Source organism: Coregonus clupeaformis, chromosome 12 (genome assembly GCF_020615455.1).
Source record: "Coregonus clupeaformis isolate EN_2021a chromosome 12, ASM2061545v1, whole genome shotgun sequence".
Lineage (NCBI taxonomy): Eukaryota > Metazoa > Chordata > Actinopteri > Salmoniformes > Salmonidae > Coregonus > Coregonus clupeaformis.
In genome coordinates, this window is record NC_059203.1 from 30,763,391 (window position 1) to 30,783,143 (window position 19,753).

The 19,753-nt window shown below is 45.1% G+C and overlaps 1 protein-coding gene across 3 annotated transcripts in view; it reads left to right on the forward strand.

Moving 5' to 3' along the window:
• Positions 1 to 6,284: 6,284 nt before the first annotated feature.
• Positions 6,285 to 19,753, forward strand: part of LOC121577766 (lysyl oxidase homolog 2A) — a 59,349-nt gene continuing 45,880 nt past the window's right edge. The window contains exons 1-3 of one of the 3 annotated variants that reach the window (XM_041891643.2): positions 6,285 to 6,612; positions 8,810 to 9,144; positions 11,443 to 11,618. In XM_041891643.2, coding sequence (XP_041747577.2) covers positions 8,850 to 9,144; positions 11,443 to 11,618 — 471 coding nt within the window. In that variant the 5' untranslated portion in view covers positions 6,285 to 6,612; positions 8,810 to 8,849. Of the gene's footprint in view, positions 6,613 to 7,769; positions 7,890 to 8,809; positions 9,145 to 11,442; positions 11,619 to 19,753 lie in introns of those variants that run through there. The other 2 variants (XM_041891641.2, XM_041891642.2) reach the window with 2 other exon arrangements.

Genomic DNA, 19,753 nt, shown 5'->3' on the forward strand with positions numbered 1-19,753 from the left:
GAAAGGCTGTGTACAGGTGCAGTGATCGGTAAGCTGCTCTGACAACTGACCCTTAAAGTTAGTGATGGAGATAAGAGTCTCCAGTTTCAGAGATTTTTGCAGTTCGTTCCAGTCATTGGCAGCAGAGAACTGGAAGGAATGGCGGCCAAAGGAGGTGTTGGCTTTGGGGATGACCAGTGAGATATACCTGCTGGAGCGCAGACTACGGGTGAGTGTTGCTATGGTGACCAGTGAGCTAAGATAAGACAGGGATTTGCCTAGCAGTGATTTATAGATGACCTGGAGCCAGTGGGTTTGGCGACGAATATGTAGTGAGGGCCAGCCAACAAGAGCGTACAGGTCACAATGGTGGGTAGTATATGGGGCTTTGGTGACAAAACGGATGGCACTGTGATAGACTACATCTAATTTGCTGAGTAGGGTGTTGGAGGCTATTTTGTCAATTACATCGCCGAAGTCAAGGATCGGTAGGATAGTCAGTTTTACGAGGGCATGTTTGGCAGCATGAGTGAAGGAGGCTTTGTTGCGAAATAGGAAGCCGATTCTAGATCTAACTTTTGATTGGAGATGCTTAATGTGAGTCTGGAAGGAGAGTTTACAGTCTAACCAGACACCTAGGTATTTGTAGTTGTCCACATACTCTAGGTCAGACCTGCCGAGAGTAGTGACTCGAGTCTGGTGGGCGGGTGCAAGCAGCGTTCGGTTGAAGAGCATGCATTTAGTTTTACTAGTGTTTAAGAGCAGTTGGAGGCTATGGAAGGAGTGTTGTATGGCATTGAAGCTCGTTTGGAGGTTTGTTAACACAGTGTCCAATGAAGGGCCAGATGTATACAAAATGGTGTCGTCCGCATAGAGGTGGATCCGAGCGTCACCAGCAGCAAGAGCGACATCATTGATATACACAGAGAATAGAGTCGGCCCGAGAATTGAACCCTGTGGCACGCCCATAGAGACGGCCAGAGGTCCAGACAACAGACCCTCCGATTTGACACATTGAACTCTATCTGAGAAGTAGTTGGTGAACCAGGCGAGGCAGTCATTAGAGAAACCAAGGCTATTTAGTCAAATTGGAAGTTTTGGAATGGCCTAGTCAAAGTCCAGACCTAATCCCAATTGAGATGCTGTGGCAGGACTTGAAACGAGCAGTTCATGCTTGAAAACCCACACGTCACTGAGTTAAAGCAGTTCTGCATGGAAGAGTGGGCCAAAATTCCTCCACAGCTACGTGAGAGACTGATCAACAACTACAGGAAGCATTTGGTTGGAGTCATTGCAGCTAAAGGTGGCACAACCAGTTATTGAGTGTAAGGGGACAATTACTTTTTCACACAGGGGAATTGGGTGTTGCATAACTTTGTTTATGAAATAAATGAAATAAATATGTAATTGTTGTGTTATTTGTTCACTTGTGTTCCCTTTATCTAATATTAGGTTTTGGTTGAAGATCTGATAACATTCAGTATCACAAATATGCAAAAGTAGAGAAAATTAGAAAGGGGGCAAATACTTTTTCATAGCACTGTAGGTCCTGGATGGCAGGAAGCATGGCCCCAGTGATGTACTGGGATGTAGGCACTACCCTCTGTAGCGCCTTACGGTCGGATGCTGAGCAGTTGCCATACCAGGCGGTGATGCAACCGGACAGGATACTCTCGATGGTGCAGCTGTAGAACCTTTTGAGGATCTGGAGGATCATGCCAAATCTTTTCAGTCTCCTGAGGGGGAAAATGCGTTGTCGTGCCCTCTTCACAACTTTCTTGGTGTGTTTGGACCATGATAGTTTGTTGGTGATGTGGACACCAAGAAACTTGAAACTTACGACCCGCTCCACTACAGCCCTGTCGATGTGAATGGGTCCACGATCATCTCCTTTGTCTTGCTCACGTTGAGGGAAAGGTTGTTGGCCTGGCACCACACTGCCAGGTCTCTGACCTCCTCCCTATAGGCTGTCTCATTGTTGTCGGTGATCAGGCCTACCACCGTTGTGTCGTCAGCAAACTTAATGATGGTGTTGGAGTCGTGATTGGCCACGCAGTCGTGGGTGAACAGGGGGTACAGGAGGGGACTAAGCACGCACCCCTGAGGGGCCCCCGTGTTGAGGATCAGTGTGGCAGATGTGTTGTTGCCTACCCTTACCACCTGGGGGCGGCCCGTCAGGAAGTCCAGGATCCAGTTGCAGAGGGAGGTGTTTAGTCCCAGGGTCCTTAGCTTAGTGATGAGCTTTGTGGGCACTATGGTGTTGAACGCTGAGCTGCAGTCAATGAACAGCATTCTCACATAGGTGTTCCTTTTGTCCAGGTGGGAAAGGGCAGTGTGGAGTGCGATTGAGATTGCCTCATCTGTGGATCTGTTGGGGCGGTATGCGAATTGGAGTGGGTCTAGGGTTTCCGGGATGATGGTGTTGATGTGAGCCATGACCAGCCTTTCAAAGCACTTCATGGCTACTGACGTGAGTGCTACGGGGCGGTAGTCATTTAGGCAGGTTACCTTCGCTTTCTTGGGCACAGGGACTATGGTGGTCTGCTTGAAACATGTAGGTATTACAGACTCAGTCAGGGAGAGGTTGAAAATGTCAGTGAAGACACTTGCCAGTTGGTCCGCGCATGCTCTGAGTACATGTCCTGGTAATCCGTCTGGCCCTGCGGCCTTGTGAATGTTGACCTGTTTAAAGGTCTTGCTCACATCGGCTACGGAGAGCGTGGTCACACAGTCGTCCGGAACAGCTGGTGCTCTCATGCATGCTTCAGTGTTGCTTACCTCAAAGCGAGCATAAAAGGCATTTAGCCTGTCTGGTAGGCTCGCTTCACTGGACAGCTTGCGGATGGGTTTCCCATTGTAGTCCGTAACAGTTTGCAAGCTCTGCCACATCTGACGAGTGTCAGAGCCAGTGTAGTAGGATTCAATCTTAGTCCTGTATTGATGCTTTGCCTGTTTGATGGTTCATCTGAGGGCATAGCAGAATTTCTTATAAGCATCCGGATTAGTGTCCGCTCCTTGAAATCGGAAGCTCTAGCCTTTAGCTGGGTGCGGATGTTGCCTGTAATCCTTGGCTTCTGGTTAGGATATGTACGTATGGTCACTGTGGGGACGATGTCATTGATGCACTTATTGATGAAGCCGGTGACTGAGGTGGTATACTCCTCAATGCCATTGGATGAATCCCGGAACATATTCCAGTCTGTGCTAGCAAAACAGTCCTGTAGCATAGCATCCGGGTCATCTGACCACTTTCATATTGAGTGAGTCACTGGTACTTCCTGCTTTAGTTTTTGCTTGTAAGCAGGAATCAGGAGGATAGAATTAAGGTCAGATTTTCCAAATGGAGTGTGAGGGAGAGCTTTGTACGCGTCTCAGTGTGTGGAGTAAAGGTGGTCTAGCGTTTTTTTTCCTCTGGTTGCACATGTGACATGCTGGTAGAAATTATGTCAAACGGATTTAAGTCCCCGGCCACTCTTGTTTGCTTATAGCCTTAAACAGCTTGTTGAGTGTGGTCTTAGGTGCCAGGGTCGGTTTGTGGTGCTAAATAGATGGCTACGAAAAATATAGATGGAAACTCTCTTGGTAGATAGTGTGGTCTACAGCTTATCATGAGGTACTCTACCTCAGGCAAGCAATACCTCGAGACTACCTTAATATTAGACATCGCGCACCAGCTGTTATTGACAAATAGACACACACCCCCACCCCAAGACGTAGCTGTTCTGTCCTGCCGATGCATGGAGAACCCAGCCAACTGTGTATTATCCGTGTCGTCGTTCAGCCACTACTCGGGGAAACATAAGATATTACAGTTTTTAATCTCCTGTCGGTACGCAGACGAATCCTCACAAGGCACCCTGATCTCTGCCCCTGTATTTCCTTATTTTCTTCATGCGAATGACGGGGTCATCAGTTACTCCCCAAACCTGTAGGTTCATGAATTTCATATGGGCATATTTTACATAAAATACAGCTCTCGTACATTTGTTCAGTCTCCCTTTCTGAATACGTCTGGTCGTCCCATAGACTGGTCACTCTTCATGGACACACAGCTGGGAACAGGTGAGTCTGGTCTCCTGCTGCATTCGGCTTCAACACCACAGAGACATACCTTCAGTCTCTAATGTATGCTGTCTAATGATTATGTACAAGCTCAGATACATACATGTGGTCCTCTGTAGCTCAGCTGGTAGAGCACGGCGCTTGTAACGCTAAGGTAGTGGGTTCGATCCCCGGGACCACCCATACACAAAAAAAAAAATGTATGCACGCATGACTGTAAGTCGCTTTGGATAAAAGCGTCTGCTAAATGGCATATTATATTTATTATTATATACATGTAGGCTGTACAAAACAGTGTACAAAAACGCACTGCACATACTCACGTTCGCTCGCAAACGCACACACACTCTTTCTCTTTTTCTTTCTTTCTTTCTTTCTTTCTTTCTTTCTTTCTTTCTTTCTTTCTTTCTTTCTTTCTTTCTTTCTTTCTTTCTTTCTTTCTTTCTTTCTTTCTTTCTTTCTCTCTCCCTTTCCTCCCACCTTTTAGCTTTTGTGTTGGTGTCATGTTCCCCAGAGAGACTTATTTTAGAGACAGTGCCCCTGTTCTCTCTCTCCTCAGAGACACTTATTGAACGTATAACCAAAGACATCCAGCATACAGTATGTTACAGTCAAATAAAACAATAATACAGAAGGTCTTATGATGGTCATAAAACACAACAGCTAAAGGAAAATACAATGAAGCACAATAAAATCAGCAATATCTGGAAACATCTTGATAGGGATAATTTGGGAATATGGAATACCTTTTCTATAACATTTATATTTACATTTCTAATTAGTTTTTTTTGCAGTTTCTGTGTTTCTTGTTCTCTTCTCATGTCTGTGAATTATTTATATCTCGGATCCAAGGTCAATGATACAGACTGTTGCCTTCTCAATGTTGTATCAATAAACCAGCTCACAGTCTAGTGAAACAAATTGTCACGTTTGCATAAGCACCTGTTTTAGCCTTTAATAGTATTCCTTTACTAGAATAATTACTGTAGCCTATAATATTATTTGTAGGTTGTGCTTTATCTAGGTAGAGATTGTGATAACAATTGCACTAGATAAAATCCTTATCTCTATTATGTGGATAGCTCTCCTTCCTTTGTTACTAGAATCAGACAATACATTTAATATGTTTTCATCATTAGTTGGGTCCTTACATTGTTGTGGCCTGGAATCATAACTAGAACATCTCCAGATCAACTCACTGAAGTTTTTTCATTTCTGTTCTTGAAGACGCTTGAGAAATGTTGTTTGTGCACCTCTTAATTAAATAACATGTACTTTACCTTCTACAACTGATCTTTGGATACCATAATCCCAGAAATAAATGACGGAAGGGAAAGTTCTGGGTGTACAATAATATTGTAATGATAAGGAATACATCTCTTTTAAACACCTAACCCAACTTTTAAATGAGCAGACTGACTCAAATGACATTGCTTGGGATAGTTGTATTATTATTATTTTTTATTTACTTAAAGGAAACTAGAGCTGGTGTGATCTTACTCATGCAGTAGCCTTCAGTGCCCTCTGTTAGTCACTTGGTGGTGGAACAGCACAGCGATATCAGACCTCAGGCTACAGTATGCTAAGTCTATGGCCCAGTTTGAATACCTTTTGGATATATTAAATGCACTCTTCCTTCCTCGAGGAAATCAATAATCTGACATGGAAAGGTGGTGAACGCACTGGAGTGGAAAACATGTTTTTAACCTATCCTCTCACTTCCAGATCAGTGATTATCTTAAGGAAGGATACATTTGAAAGGTAGGCCTACTGATAGGACTACCATAGATAGGACTTATACCTAGTTTAACTACATGTCAGAGTCAGATACTGGAGATACTCAACCAGGTCAGAGTGAGGGGGTATCTATCTCAACCACTTTGCCTTTACTTAACATTGACATTGAATATGTTGAAAACTTCCATCACAGTCTTCCCAGACTAGATTAATATCCACTTGTCACTTCAGAACATTATTGTTCACAAGAGTTTGTTCACACCTCTAGAAATGTTTTGTTGTTGAAAGTGCTGGGAGTCTGTCCACTGACATTCACATTCTTCTAATATTAGAATGTTCGTGATGGTAGTTTAGGCTGCAATGATGTAGGCATGCTAGTCTCTTGTATTGGGTTGCAGCTGGTGCAATCTAATGTCAATTTTAGGGGATCTATATAGCAAGCCTTTATGGAAAAGTAACCTAGGTAGGCTATTTGTTTTGGTGGAAATGTTGTTTTCTTCCCCTAGCAACAGGCCAAACGTATCGTAATAGTCTTTAAAACAAGCCATGTTTTGCTGTTTTCGTAACCCCCCTGTGGACACCGGGCAGGAAGGATGCCGAAGACGTCATGACTGCAGGACTCCGCTTCCATAGATAGGCCTATTACGGGAGGAGGAGAAAGTTTCGAGGAATCACCGGAGTGAAGGTGGTTATAGGACTGAGGCGGACCTGTTGAGGCAGAGGTTGGAGGCTGCAAAACATATTCAATAAAGGGATCAAGTCACTGCGGCAGCATAGACATTCGATTGAAACGGTTCTCCTTTTGGCGCGAGGGCGTCTTCTGCATTTCTTCAAGTAAGTGGGTCTTTTGTATGCATGTTATAGTTGTTAAATTTACAGATCCAATGCATTTTAATTAAATAACGATCGTGAATAGCCTTTACGCGCATTATAATCGTCAACATGAGGTTTGATCAGGCTATATGGTTGTTCTGAATAGCAGTAAGTTCGACTAAAGGTATGCTAATTGAAGGAAATGATGTTCCATTTAATCCCGTAGCCACTGTATTTAATATGTATAGTTAACTTGTTTTTCAATTTGCTCCACATTTTTCTTTAAAAGCCACCGTCAATTACTTGTTGTATTAAAGTTTACTGCCCACTTAATAATTAAACGATTAGACACATCAAAGGGAAGGTAAAGTGACATGGATACTAAATAGCTTACTTGATTAATAAATGGTGCAATTCAAATCAGCAAAAAAAGGACTTAAATAGCCTACTTCACACGCCAATAATTAAAAAAAGTTTGTCCTCTTATGTTGTAATAAGGGCTTTGAGTCTGTTAAACTGTCTCAACGTGATTGATCTTGATTCTGGATTGTGAACGATCAAACCAAGTTATCATATTAAGCCTGTAGGCCTAGCACATTCTACAGTCATTTGCTCCCCAAAATACTTAAAGTTGGAAAAAATATAGCGTTTAATCATACCCATGGCATGTAATAGCTATCCAAATCAACATTAGAACTACTAACCCTGGCCTTAACTTGCTTTGTGTACAGGAGCACATAAATTATGGATGTGGTATTTTGGACTTGTAAATCTACTTGAATATCGACTTTGGCTGCCTGTTTCTGGGAAACTGTTGCTGGGACTTTGATATGTGTTCTTTACTGTTTGAGGTATTTATATTACTTCAATATTTAATGAAATCAAGCTCCTTGTTTTACTGCTGCTGAAGTGATTGCAGCTTTTGAATCTGAATTCAGAGCCACATTGTGGTTGCAGACAGTTAGATTCACCATGGAGTGGAGTTTAGTTTGATAGGTCAGGGAAAGATTGAAAGCCAGTCAGAAATGTTGAAAAAGTGGGGACAAATCACTTTTAATATGTTTCGATATAAGAAACGTCCGGGTTATATATAATATGAAGGGAAAACAATGATATTCATGAGTACTTGATTAAGGGTGATTATTTTGAACTTTGCCCCCACGCCAAAGTTTGTCATCACCATGACGTCTACAGGGAAAGTGGCCCCTGGCTGGGGCTTACAAGTTGCAGGGCTGTCCCGTCACCCCCCTCAAAGACCACTCTCCGTTGACACTTTCATGGCCTGGCTGAAAAGAGAGGTAAAGCAAAAATTCCCTTTATCTGGTTCCACAGCCCTGAGGGGTAGCATGAGCTCTGGCCCAGCGAGAGATGAAAAGATAGGAACATGCGGAACATAGCATGAGCCCACATGTGAAACGCATTAGGCCCACAAAGTTGAGTCCCTGTCTGGGGCATGCCATTCCTTCAGCCCAGCAACAGCAGAAACCTCAATCTGTGCTGCTGACGACCCTAACACAAACTTCTCTCAGTAAATGGTGAAGCAACACAGTTTCATTAGCATAATAATTAGGGCGCAATCATTTTTTGGGGTCTAAAATGTGTTAGGGGGAATTTTCACTTCAACTTTGAACTGGATGGGGACATCTTCCCATCCATCATTCCAATCATCTCTCTCTCTCTCTTGCTCTCTCGCTCTCTGAAACTAAAATCTCTCCTTGTTCACCGCAAGATAAATCTGTTTTGCGACCACCATCCCCAATCCTCAGTCCACCCTGGAATTGTGGTGAGGTCTAGGTTGTTGGAGAAGGCTGTGAGGCTGAATGTCTGCCAGATAGCCAGTCTCTAATGACTGCTTGATGACTGACAACTGAGGATGATGTCAAAATACAAGAAGACTCTTATTTCTGGCCGATGAAATGCAACACATGCTGAGCGTGTGACTCAAACCACTCACCACACAAACTGTAGCTGGTCCATTGAATAAGCTTCCGTTTTCTGTTGGTATTAGATATTCAATCATTTCAGAAGTCCCTCAATTGTTAAAAGGTGTAAAAAGAAAACTTTTTATACACTCAAGTTTGAATTGAAATATGACCACATTCATTTCAGCAACCCATAGCACAATACAGTCTTCAAGTTGCCTAAATGTAGTTGAATACATTACCTTGCTTATTTCAGTCATTCATTGGTCATTCTGGTTCGTGTCTCCCTCCTCCAGTTTACGTACAGTGCGGTGAGTTCCCTGCCCTTTCCGAACCATGCCGTCTCGGTGCCCTCTCCTGTGTTGCCTAGCCACGATACTCTGTGTGTGGGCACTATGCCAGGCCCAGTCGGACACTGAGCTTCCCCCTGGCACCCCCATCATCCAGCTGCGTCTGGCAGGGGACAAACGCAAGCACTACGAGGGCCGGGTGGAGGTCTACTACAATGGCGAGTGGGGCACGGTGTGCGACGACGACTTTTCTATCCATGCGGCCAACATAGTGTGCAGAGAGCTGGGCTACGTGGAGGCCGTGTCCTGGTCCCCGTCCTCCAAGTACGGCAAGGGAGAAGGTAATGAACACAGAGGAGTAGGGGCTTAAAGGGATTGTTCAGTAACATGTTGTAATTGGAAATCCACTTTGACCATTAAGACTTAATTAAAGGGATAGTTCAGCGAAATATATAACAAAATATATTTGTTTCCTTTGAGAATCAATGACAGACTGCAACAATAATTGGGTCCAGCATATTGTAGCACGGAGTGGTCCAATATTTGGAATTAGAATGATCATCATTCTTGTAACGTATTCCAGAGAGACTTTTTCTATTACCCTGGAAAGTTAGAAAGATGAGATGCAGTATGTCCCTCTTTGCAGGAACTATGATTATGATTAAGGAGGAGATGTCTCAATGGGAACACATGAGTCTTTGACGATGGGAGGTTGGGTTAATAACATCTTTCATCTGGCTTTTATAGAGAGCAGCCAGAGCTCCATATATCTCAATACTGTTCCATTTACAACCTTCAATCAGATTTATGGAGTTGGGAAAGTCATTAGACAATACTAGAGATATTCTTACAAGACAAGGGGGATGATGAGATTATGTCTATGTGTCTGGCTTAGTGTGTTTCCATTTTCCAGTCTTTTTCCCCTCGCAGAGGTAGATTGGTGTGTATCAGCTAGCTAGACTTTAATGGGGAAAACAGTGTTTTTTGAGGGATTACGGTCCCAGACAGGGGAAACGTGCTGCATTAGTTACGGGATTTCCATGGAACATATGACTCTGTTCTGAGCTGCTGAGATAGAAGTCATATAATGTCAGTGGTGTCTAGTTCACTGCATGTGCAGCCCAAAGGGTTTCTTGATCTTGAACTATGTAGACTGGAGAGTTGGGAAAGCTGGGAAAGTTAGGCTTTTGTCGCAGCCAGTATACTGTATAGGTATCATAGGAATAAAGTGTGAATATCCACCAGCATAGGCCCAACATTCCCAGAGCAATTCTGAAACTTTTACAATCACAAAACGTTATCAAAATGTTATCTGCTGGGTGTTTCCTGCCAGGCAGCTGTATGTACTGTATAAGGAAGTATAGATAGAACTGAAGTCAGTTGTAAGTATTAGCTAAGAAGTAACATTTATTGTTGTGGCTCATATTCATCTTCTCCAGTGTCTGGGTTATAGACTACAGAAAGAGCCTGAGGCATATTCTGTCTTTACATGATCAATGTGCTGCCTCGGGTTTCCCTCATCCCACACCACTGATTCAGACTATTCTGGAACACATAGCTGGAGAGCAGACTGACTGATGATCCCCACCATGTAGTTGGATTGGATTCCAACAATGTAATGTGGTTGTAGTGGTCTGTTGTGATTGATTAGACCATTTAGATTAGTCTAAAGAGCCATACACATTTTTTTGACAGGTGATGGCAACAGAAATTCTATAACACTTATATCTTGCATGAAATTGTCAAATTTGGTCAGTCTAACCTAAGCGAAAAGGTGAGTTGTCATGAACTGTCATGATAGAAGTTAAAGGTCCAATGCAGCCGTTTTTATCTCAATATCAAATCATTTTTGGGTAACAATTAAGTACCTTACTGTTATTGTTTTCAATTGAAATGGTCAAAATAAACAAAAATAGCTTTTTAGCAAAGAGCAATTTCTCAAGCAATAATTTTGCTAGGATTGTCTGGGAGTGGTCTAAGTAGGGAGGGGAAAACTGAAAACTAGCTATTATTGGCAGGAAGGTTTGGATATCTCTTTCTTATTAGTCAATTAACAAAATTTCAGGCTGCCTTTTCAAACAGCTCTTACATTAAAAGGGCATTATCATCATTTTAACAATATTATTTCAACCTCATAGTGTGGAAATATATATACAACACAGGAACATCACATTGTTTTTGTTTTTTTGTCATTTAGCAGACGATCTTATCCAGAGCGACTTACAGGAGCAATTAGGGTTAAGTGCCTTGCTCAAGGGCACATCGAAAGATTTTTCACCTAGTCGGCTCAGGGATTAGAACCAGCGACCTTTCGGTTACTGGCACAACGCTCTTAACCACTAAGCTACCTGCCGCCCCGACTTTGACTGCACTGGGCCTTTAAAAATCCTTAAAAAATTGATTTGAGAAATATCATGGCCACTTTATGAAGGTCCTGGACCCAGATTTTGCCTAGTCCTGGACTTAAAATGAATTTCAATGGAGAATATACAGTACATTGAAAGTATGTTTTAGTCCACAATGAGACTGGCCCAAAGGTGTTGTCTGTTGACGCTTCAAATTGATATAGGGCGTTGGTGAGGGTTCCCTTACATTCATGTGTGGTCATCAGAGGTGTCTCCGTCCCCCATTGTTCATAGGTCGGATCTGGCTGGACAACGTCCACTGTTCGGGGCGGGAGAGAACACTGGCCCAGTGTAAGTCCAATGGCTTTGGAGTGTCCGACTGCAAACACTCTGAGGACGTGGGAGTGGTGTGTAACCAGAGACGCATCCCCGGCTTCAAGTTCATAAGTACCTTCACCAACAATGTGGAGGTAAGCCTAAAAACATAAAGACACGTGAGCGTATAGAAATACAGACATGCGCACACACACACACACACGCGGAAAAGCACGCAGGCACCTTCATACACACACTTTGTAGGTGGAAGGGTAGGGAGGGAGGGAGGTGGAAGGGTAGGGAGGGAGGGAGGTGAAAGGGTAGGGAGGGAGGGAGGTGGAAGGGTAGGGAGGGAGGGAGGTGGAAGGGTAGGGAGGGAGGGAGGTGGAAGGGTACACTCTTAGAAAAAAAGGTGCTATCTAGAACCAATAAGGGTTCTTCGGCTGTCCCCATAAGATAACCCTTTTGGGTTCCATGTAGAACACTTTCCACAGAGGTTCTACATGGAACCCAAAAGAGTTCTACCTGGAACCAAAAAGGGTTCTACCTGGAACCAAAAAGGTTATCCTATGGGGACAGCATAAGAACTGTTTTGTAACCGTTTTTTCAAGAGTATCGGGAGGAAGGGAGGTAGAAGGGTAGAAAACAGGATGATGTCTGTGTAATCTTTTATGAGATATTCATGAGAAATGAATTCACATTCCATCCAGACAAAGGGTTCCATTTAAAGGTCTGGACTGTGATTGTAACTAAGGATGAATCAACCAAGAGTTCCTGTAGAGAAAGTTAACTTAGCACCAACAGAGACACATATCGTTGGTAATGTTTGTTCATTGAGAGGGGGTCTGTGTACACAACACTAATCCTTGAGTTTAGTTTAATTCAAGATTAACTGTAGCTGTATTGATTTTGACACTTCGCTGGGAGTTGAAAAATAGCCTTAGCTAAGTTTAGGGATCACACTAAGTTTTGACTTTGACTTTTGACTTCACAGGATGAAGCAGATTTTGCAATTCTGCAAATACTGTTTATTTCGGTTTCACTTATTTAGAATGACTTTAAACGTCTAGAAAAGGTTAAAAACAAACCAGGGCTTGAACATGTTAAATTAAACCTATCAGGGCAACAGGGACATTGAGAAAGTATTTTAGGTTGAGACTTGCTCAGGAGAGAAAATGTGAATGGAACCAGACGACGAAAGGGGAACCCACCCAGTAGGCCAGGAAACGTGACATCATACAACGCCAACAGACATGACAGAGGTGGGCCACATTTTAAAACTTCCACTAGTGCTCTCACATTCGCCTACAACAGGAAACGAGATACATTCTAGCCCACTGCACTATGGTCCGTCTGTGGCCTGAGGACTTTACCACAGTAGGCCCTTCTTTCTTGCATAACCATGGTGACGGCCCAGTTGAGAACCCATCTCTGCCCCTCTCTGGTGTCTGGGAAGCTTACCAGGTGACTCACAGGGACCCAGACCCTGCTGACTGGTGCGGAGGAGATGACGACAGTGTGGATGAAACACACACACACACACACAGGGGGAATACCATCCCATGATGTTGATGAGAGCACCTCTGTGCTGGGATGGAAATTCTGTGTGGGTTTATAAACATAAAGGAAGGGGGGCATTCCTGCTTTAGCATGGAATACTTCAACACTAATCTAAAACTCCTGCCGTCCACCATACAGACAGCAAGGAATAACATGACTATGGCCATTTATGTGAGCCTAGCTCAACCAGTAGTGTTTGTGTTTCCTTTGAATGTGTTTGAAATTAAATCTGAGTTTAAAGCCATCTAAAACTGAGAGGCCAGTCTGTGGTTAATCATTTTAACAGTTAGCAGTTGAGAGCAGCAGGATAGTGAAATGCCACTGACTGCGCTAGACTAGAGAATTGGCGGTGTTCAAATTCCAGTGGATTCTTCTCCAGTGTCTGTTTTCACTCGACTTCATAAGATAACAAGACCCTGGAGAACGTCTCAGATCCCTGTGTATCTTTCTCATGAAATGAATGATCAGCTCTATGAGAAGGTATGAGGAAAAGGGAGAGTGGAGGAAGAGAGGCATTGGAATAGGACATGTGGTCATGAAATGAACTACGACTTTCAAGGCTTAATGAAGCCTTCATACACCCTTTATAAAACGACATGCTTCATAAATGATTCATAAGCTTCTAGCTTGGAATCTAAATGGGAAAACTTAGTTCAATAGATGAATCCCTATCCTCAAACTTCACACTGTTCTTTTTATACCTAGATGTCTGCTATACATGAACAAACGGCGCCCTCCCACTGTTTATTTGTGCCCTGTTTATATTTAAGTCTCTTTGGGTATTATTACAGCTAACTGTCCCCACTATGTAAATATTTCCCTGGATTGACCAGCATCTTTCAACTAGCAGGGGACTGGACTGGGAAAATGTATCGTTTCGCCCCTTCACCAAGCCTGACCTTGGGTCAGAAACAGGAACAAGCAGCTCCTGTCTTCCATTCATTCCTGGAATGAAGTGGTATTCTATTCAGGGTTTCCAACCAGGTCATGCCCTGAGCCAACTGTGTCAATATGCCTTTATGTAACTAGACCCAACCAGACACAACTGTGCTACATGCTAATGCTAATTCAGTTATTAATATTTCCCAAGAGATATACTCCTACAGTATCTTGTGTGTGTGTGTGTGTACTCTACACTAGTTAGGTGTCAAAAAGGAACACAAGACCACACAGATTGGGCAATTACATTAACATTTTACCACAAATGATAGGTTGTCCATAATGAAGACATCAGTACTGCAGCTGACTAAAAGTTGTCTTTCCAAAATTTCAGCTAAATCGATGCGCCTTTTGTGGAAAAAGTAGACACTGAATTCTCTCCATCTCTTGATAATCGTTTCACAGACTCGCATACATATTTTTTGTTATTTAAGCAAAACTTAAACGTCATGATATACTTGCCTATGACCATTTCTTCCATCTCACGTTACACTGGGACTTTCAAGTGTCTCCTAGCATTTATCCCTTATAAATCATCTCAGTTGTTCAGCTCTGCTCCAGGCAGATTCTCCTTGTATGTGTTAACCCCCTGCTTTCATCTATCCAAGCAGAGCATCCCAGACCCCCACAGAGCTGTGTATTTACCTTTGACCCCTGTCATCTAGCTACAGTATTTCCTGTAAGTGATGTCAACATTTATTTAGTGCCGCCTCATGGTGACCTTCTTTGGTCAATATTAGCCATGTTTTAACAATGGAACTAGATCAGCTCTGTGTGTCACACCCTGATCGGTTTCACCTGTCTTGTGCTTGTCTCGTCAAGCTTACCCGTGTTTTTCCCGTACTTCAGACCAAAACGTTAGGAGGTGGGCAGGAAGCATTGTTTATCATTAGCTAACTAACACCATGATTCAACAAGGTTGGCGGCTCACGTAATGCTGCACATGCAGCTAGGGATAATGGCATGCCACACGTGGAACCAATCGCCAAGGTGCCTGGGGAGTTGGCTCTCAGATGGACAGCTGGGAGGAGCATGCTGCGGTGCCTCGATGAGGGATATTCCGTGGGGCCGGGTTACAAGCCGTATCGTATGATGTATAGTTTTATTATGTAATTAGGATGTATGTAATGAGGATGCACATGAGTTATCTCCTGATTTTTCCTTGTAGTTTTTTAAAATGATCCTACCTACAGTATCTATAACATCTTTGATTATGCTTCATGATCGTGAACGTTGAATTTTCAGCATCGATCTAGGCAGAGACACACCAGCACCCGTGCAATATGAACTCTCTGGTGTGTTCAAGCCTTTAGGGCCAGTTTTCTGGACTCAGATTAAGCCTGGTACTGGATTAAAAAGCAAGATCAATGGAGAATCTCAATTGAAAGTGCCTTTTAGTCCAGGTCTAGACTTAATCTGTGAAATCAGCCCAAAGAGTGTAAAGTCATTGCATGTTTTAATGAGTTCTTCTTGCCCCAAGTACTTATGAGTTATGACAAGACATGATGTGAAGTCCTTCCATAAGAAGAGCAAAGCAGCAGCTGCTAACACTTGACAGACACCGATAACGATTGTGTCTGTTGCTCCCTGTCCAAACATATTTTCAACATACCGCCTAGCGACCAGTTATAATAACCCAACATGATGGAAGTGGGCCTTTGAGGTCCATATACAGCTACAGGGGGAGCAAAGGTTGCATTCCACAGAGCAAACTAAGGTGTCCGTTTCCAAAAATCGGATTCTTCACATTCTCCCTGCAGTACAACAAAGGGAAACTCGAGCTTCAGATTTGTATTTGTATGTGTATTTATTACGGATCCCCATTAGCGGCTGCCAAGGCAGCAGCTACTCTTCCTGGGGTCCAACCACAATTTACATACAATAAAACAATACATAACACAACACCTTATTACACATTACTCTACCATTGTGACACTCTGGCTCCATGGACTTTGATATTTGAGCCAGGGTTGTTCATTGTCTTTGGTTTGGGTGTATTTCATTTGGTGGTGTTGGGGATGGGTGAGTTTCATTTTGTTTGTGTCTAGTGGTGATTGGTCTATGACTCCCAATCGGAGGTAACGAGTGTCAGCTGTCGGCTCGTTATCTCTGATTGGGAGCCATATATATTCTGTGTGTTTTCTCCTTTGTTTTGTGGGTTATTGTTTCAGTGTTCCATGTTTCTGTCAGTGTTACAGAGGACTTCACTATCGTCATTTGTTGTTTTTTCGTGGTTGCTTTATTCAATAAAGTCATCATGTTCACTCCACGCGCTGCGTATTGGTCCGCTTCCTCAGACGATCGTGACAGAATAACCCACCAAAAAAGGACCAAGCAGCGCGTCCAGGAGCAAAGGGTCTGGACATGGGAGGAACTGTTGGACGGTAAAGGGTCCTGGACGTGGGAAGAAATCCTGGACGGCATGGATCGCCGTCCATGGAGCGAAACAGAGGAGAGGCGACGGAGAGAGGAGCAACGGGCGTCGGCAGAGCCAACGTCGGAAGGACGAGAGGCAACCCCAAGAAATTTTTTGGGGGGCACATGGCTTAGGCGGCTGGGCAGCAGGAGGCTGCCACAGGGAGACGTGGAGAGAAGGCTATCGGATTACGGGAGCCATTGGCGAGTAGAGGAAGGGAAGTTGTTGCGGCACGGCGTGAGAGACTGATGTGTGTTACCAGTCCGGTCCGGCCCGTTCCTGATCCCCAGTTAAAGCCAGTGGTGTGTGTTCCCAGTACGGACCGGCCTGTTCCTACGCCACGCATCAAGCCCACGGTGTGCGTCGCCAGCCCAGCCCGGCCTGTTCCTGCTCCACGCACAGAACCTACGGTGTGCGTCGCCAGCCCAGCCCGGCCTGTTCCTGCTCCACGCACCAAGGATACGGTGTGCGTCGACAGCCCTGCCCGGCCTGTTCCTGCTCCACGCACCAAGGATACGGTGTGCGTCGACAGCCCTGCCCGGCCTGTTCCTGCTCCACGCACCAAGCCCACGGTGTGCGTCGCCAGCCCAGCCCGGCCTGTTCCTGCTCCACGCACCAGGATACGGTGTGCGTCGACAGCCCTGCCCGGCCTGTTCCTGCTCCACGCACCAAGGATACGGTGTGCGTCGACAGCCCAGCCCGGCCTGTTCCTGCTCCACGCACCAAGGATACGGTGTGCGTCGACAGCCCTGCCCGGCCTGTTCCTGCTCCACGCACAGAACCTACGGGGTGCGTCGCCAGCCCAGTCCGGCCTGTTCCTTCTCCCCGCACTAGCCCTGAGATGCGTGTCCTCAGCCCGGTACTCCAGTTCCGGCACTACGCGCCAGGCCTAAGGTGCGCCTCAGACGGCCAGAGTCTGCCGTCTGCCCAACGGGCGCTTGAACTGCCCGTCTGCCCTATGGCGTCTGAACTGCCCGTCTGCCCAACGGCGCCTGAACTGCCCGTCTGCCCAACGGCACCTGGACTGCCCGTCTGCCCAACGGGCGCCTGAACTGCCCGTCTGCCCAACGGCGCTTGAACTGCCCGTCTGCCCAACGGCGCTAAAGCCGCCCGTCTGTACTGAACCTGCAAAGCCGCCCGTCTGCCATGAGCCTTCAGAGCCGTCCCGCCAGACCGGAGCCGCTAGAGCCGTCCGCCAGACAGGAGCCGCTAGAGCCTTCCGCCAGACAGGATCAGCCAGAGCCTTCCGCCAGACAGGATCAGCCAGAGCCTTCCGCCAGACAGGATCAGCCAGAGCCTTCCGCCAGACAGGATCAGCCAGAGCCTTCCGCCAGACAGGATCAGCCAGATCCGTCAGCCAGCCATGAGCAGCCAGATCCGTCAGCCAGCCCTGAGCAGCCAGGTCCGTCAGCCAGCCCTGAGCAGCCAGATCCGTCAGCCAGCCACGAGCAGCCAGATCCGTCAGCCAGCCATGAGCCGTCCCAGCCAGGATCCGCCAGGGCCGTCCAGCCAGGATCCGCCAGAGCCGTCCAGCAAGGATCCGCCAGAGCCGTCCAGCCAGGATCCGCCAGAGCCAGCCAGCCAGGATCCGCCATTTAGTCCGGTGCTGCCCCCTAGCCCGGTGCTGCCCCTTAGCCCGGTGCTGCCCCTTAGTCCGGTGCTGCCCCTGAGTCGGTACTGCCCCTGAGTCCGGTACTGCCCCTTAGTCCGGTACTGCCCCTTAGTCCGGTGCTGCCCCTTAGTCCGGTGCTGCCCCTTAGCCCGGTGCTGCCCCCTTGTCCCGGTGCTGCCCCTTATCCCGGTGCTGCCCCTTATCCCGGTGCTGCCCCTTAGGCCGATGCTGCCCCTTAGTCCGGTGTTGCCCCTTAGTCCAGGTGGGGTTAGTTGGAGGGTGGTCTTGGGAGGAGGCTACCGAAGCAGGTTGTGACTGTGGTGGGGTGGGGATCACGACCGGGGCCAGAGCCGCCACCGTGGACAGACGCCACCCAGACCCTCCCTAGTCCTGATATTGGTGCGCCCGGAGTTCGCACCTTTAGGGGGGTACTGTGACACTCTGGCTCCATGGACTTTGATATTTGAGCCAGGGTTGTTCATTGTCTTTGGTTTGGGTGTATTTCATTTGGTGGTGTTGGGGATGGGGTGAGTTTCATTTTGTTTGTGTCTAGTGGTGATTGGTCTATGACTCCCAATCGGAGGTAACGAGTGTCAGCTGTCGGCTCGTTATCTCTGATTGGGAGCCATATATATTCTGTGTGTTTTCTCCTTTGTTTTGTGGGTTATTGTTCCAGTGTTCCATGTTTCTGTCAGTGTTACAGAGGACTTCACTATCGTCATTTGTTGTTTTTTCGTGGTTGCTTTATTCAATAAAGTCATCATGTTCACTCCACGCGCTGCGTATTGGTCCGCTTCCTCAGACGATCGTGACAACCATAACATATTTACAATACAAAATCAATAATACAGCAAAATAACAATATTAAAATGTGTGTGTTAGCATGTGTTTTTTTTATTTTTTTGTTGGGGGTAGATCAGCTTAATATTGCAGATAGATTGTAACTTCTATCAATGTAATTGTCTGCATCACTTCCAATCCCCCATGTTTTTTATATATATACTCCCCTTTATTACTTTTCAACCCCGCCATCCTTTCCCTACTTGGGGTAAATTAGTGAACAACAATGCCCAGGCCTCTACTTCCAGCCTATACTTACTATCTACACCTTATGGACACAGTCAATTTTACAATAATTATATTTTATTTGTTTTTGCTCCTGAACTTCTTCTACTCTCAACCTCTCCGATCATTTTCATGATGTCCATCCGGTTTGCTTCTATATGCCATATCTTTCTAACTGTGCTCTTTCCCAAAAGCTCCCAACATACAACCTATATACTTATTATGGACACAGTAGGCTTACATTATTAGTTATCTTGTTATTATTTGTTGTTATTTGTTATTAGTCCCATCCTTCAACTCCCTTCAATACCTCCCATCTATCTCTTAACACCATCCATATAGGATTTCTATTTGCCGTTCCAAATCAAATTGAATATTTTTTTCTCATATAAATTAAAAAACTGTTCGCTAGGCGTAGGCAAGACCATAAGCAAATAGGTAAACTGGGATAATACTAAAGAGTTAATCAGGGTGATTTTTCCACAAATTGACAGGTATTTACCTTTCCATGGTAGTAAGATCTTATCTATTTTTGCTAACTTTCTATTAAAATGTATTGAAGTGATATGTATTCCGAGTATATCCACATCACCATCAGACCATGTTATTGGTAAACTACATGGTAAAGTAAAAATTGTATTTTTTTGTGATCCAATACGTAATATAGTACATTTGTCATAATTTGGTTGTAATCCAGA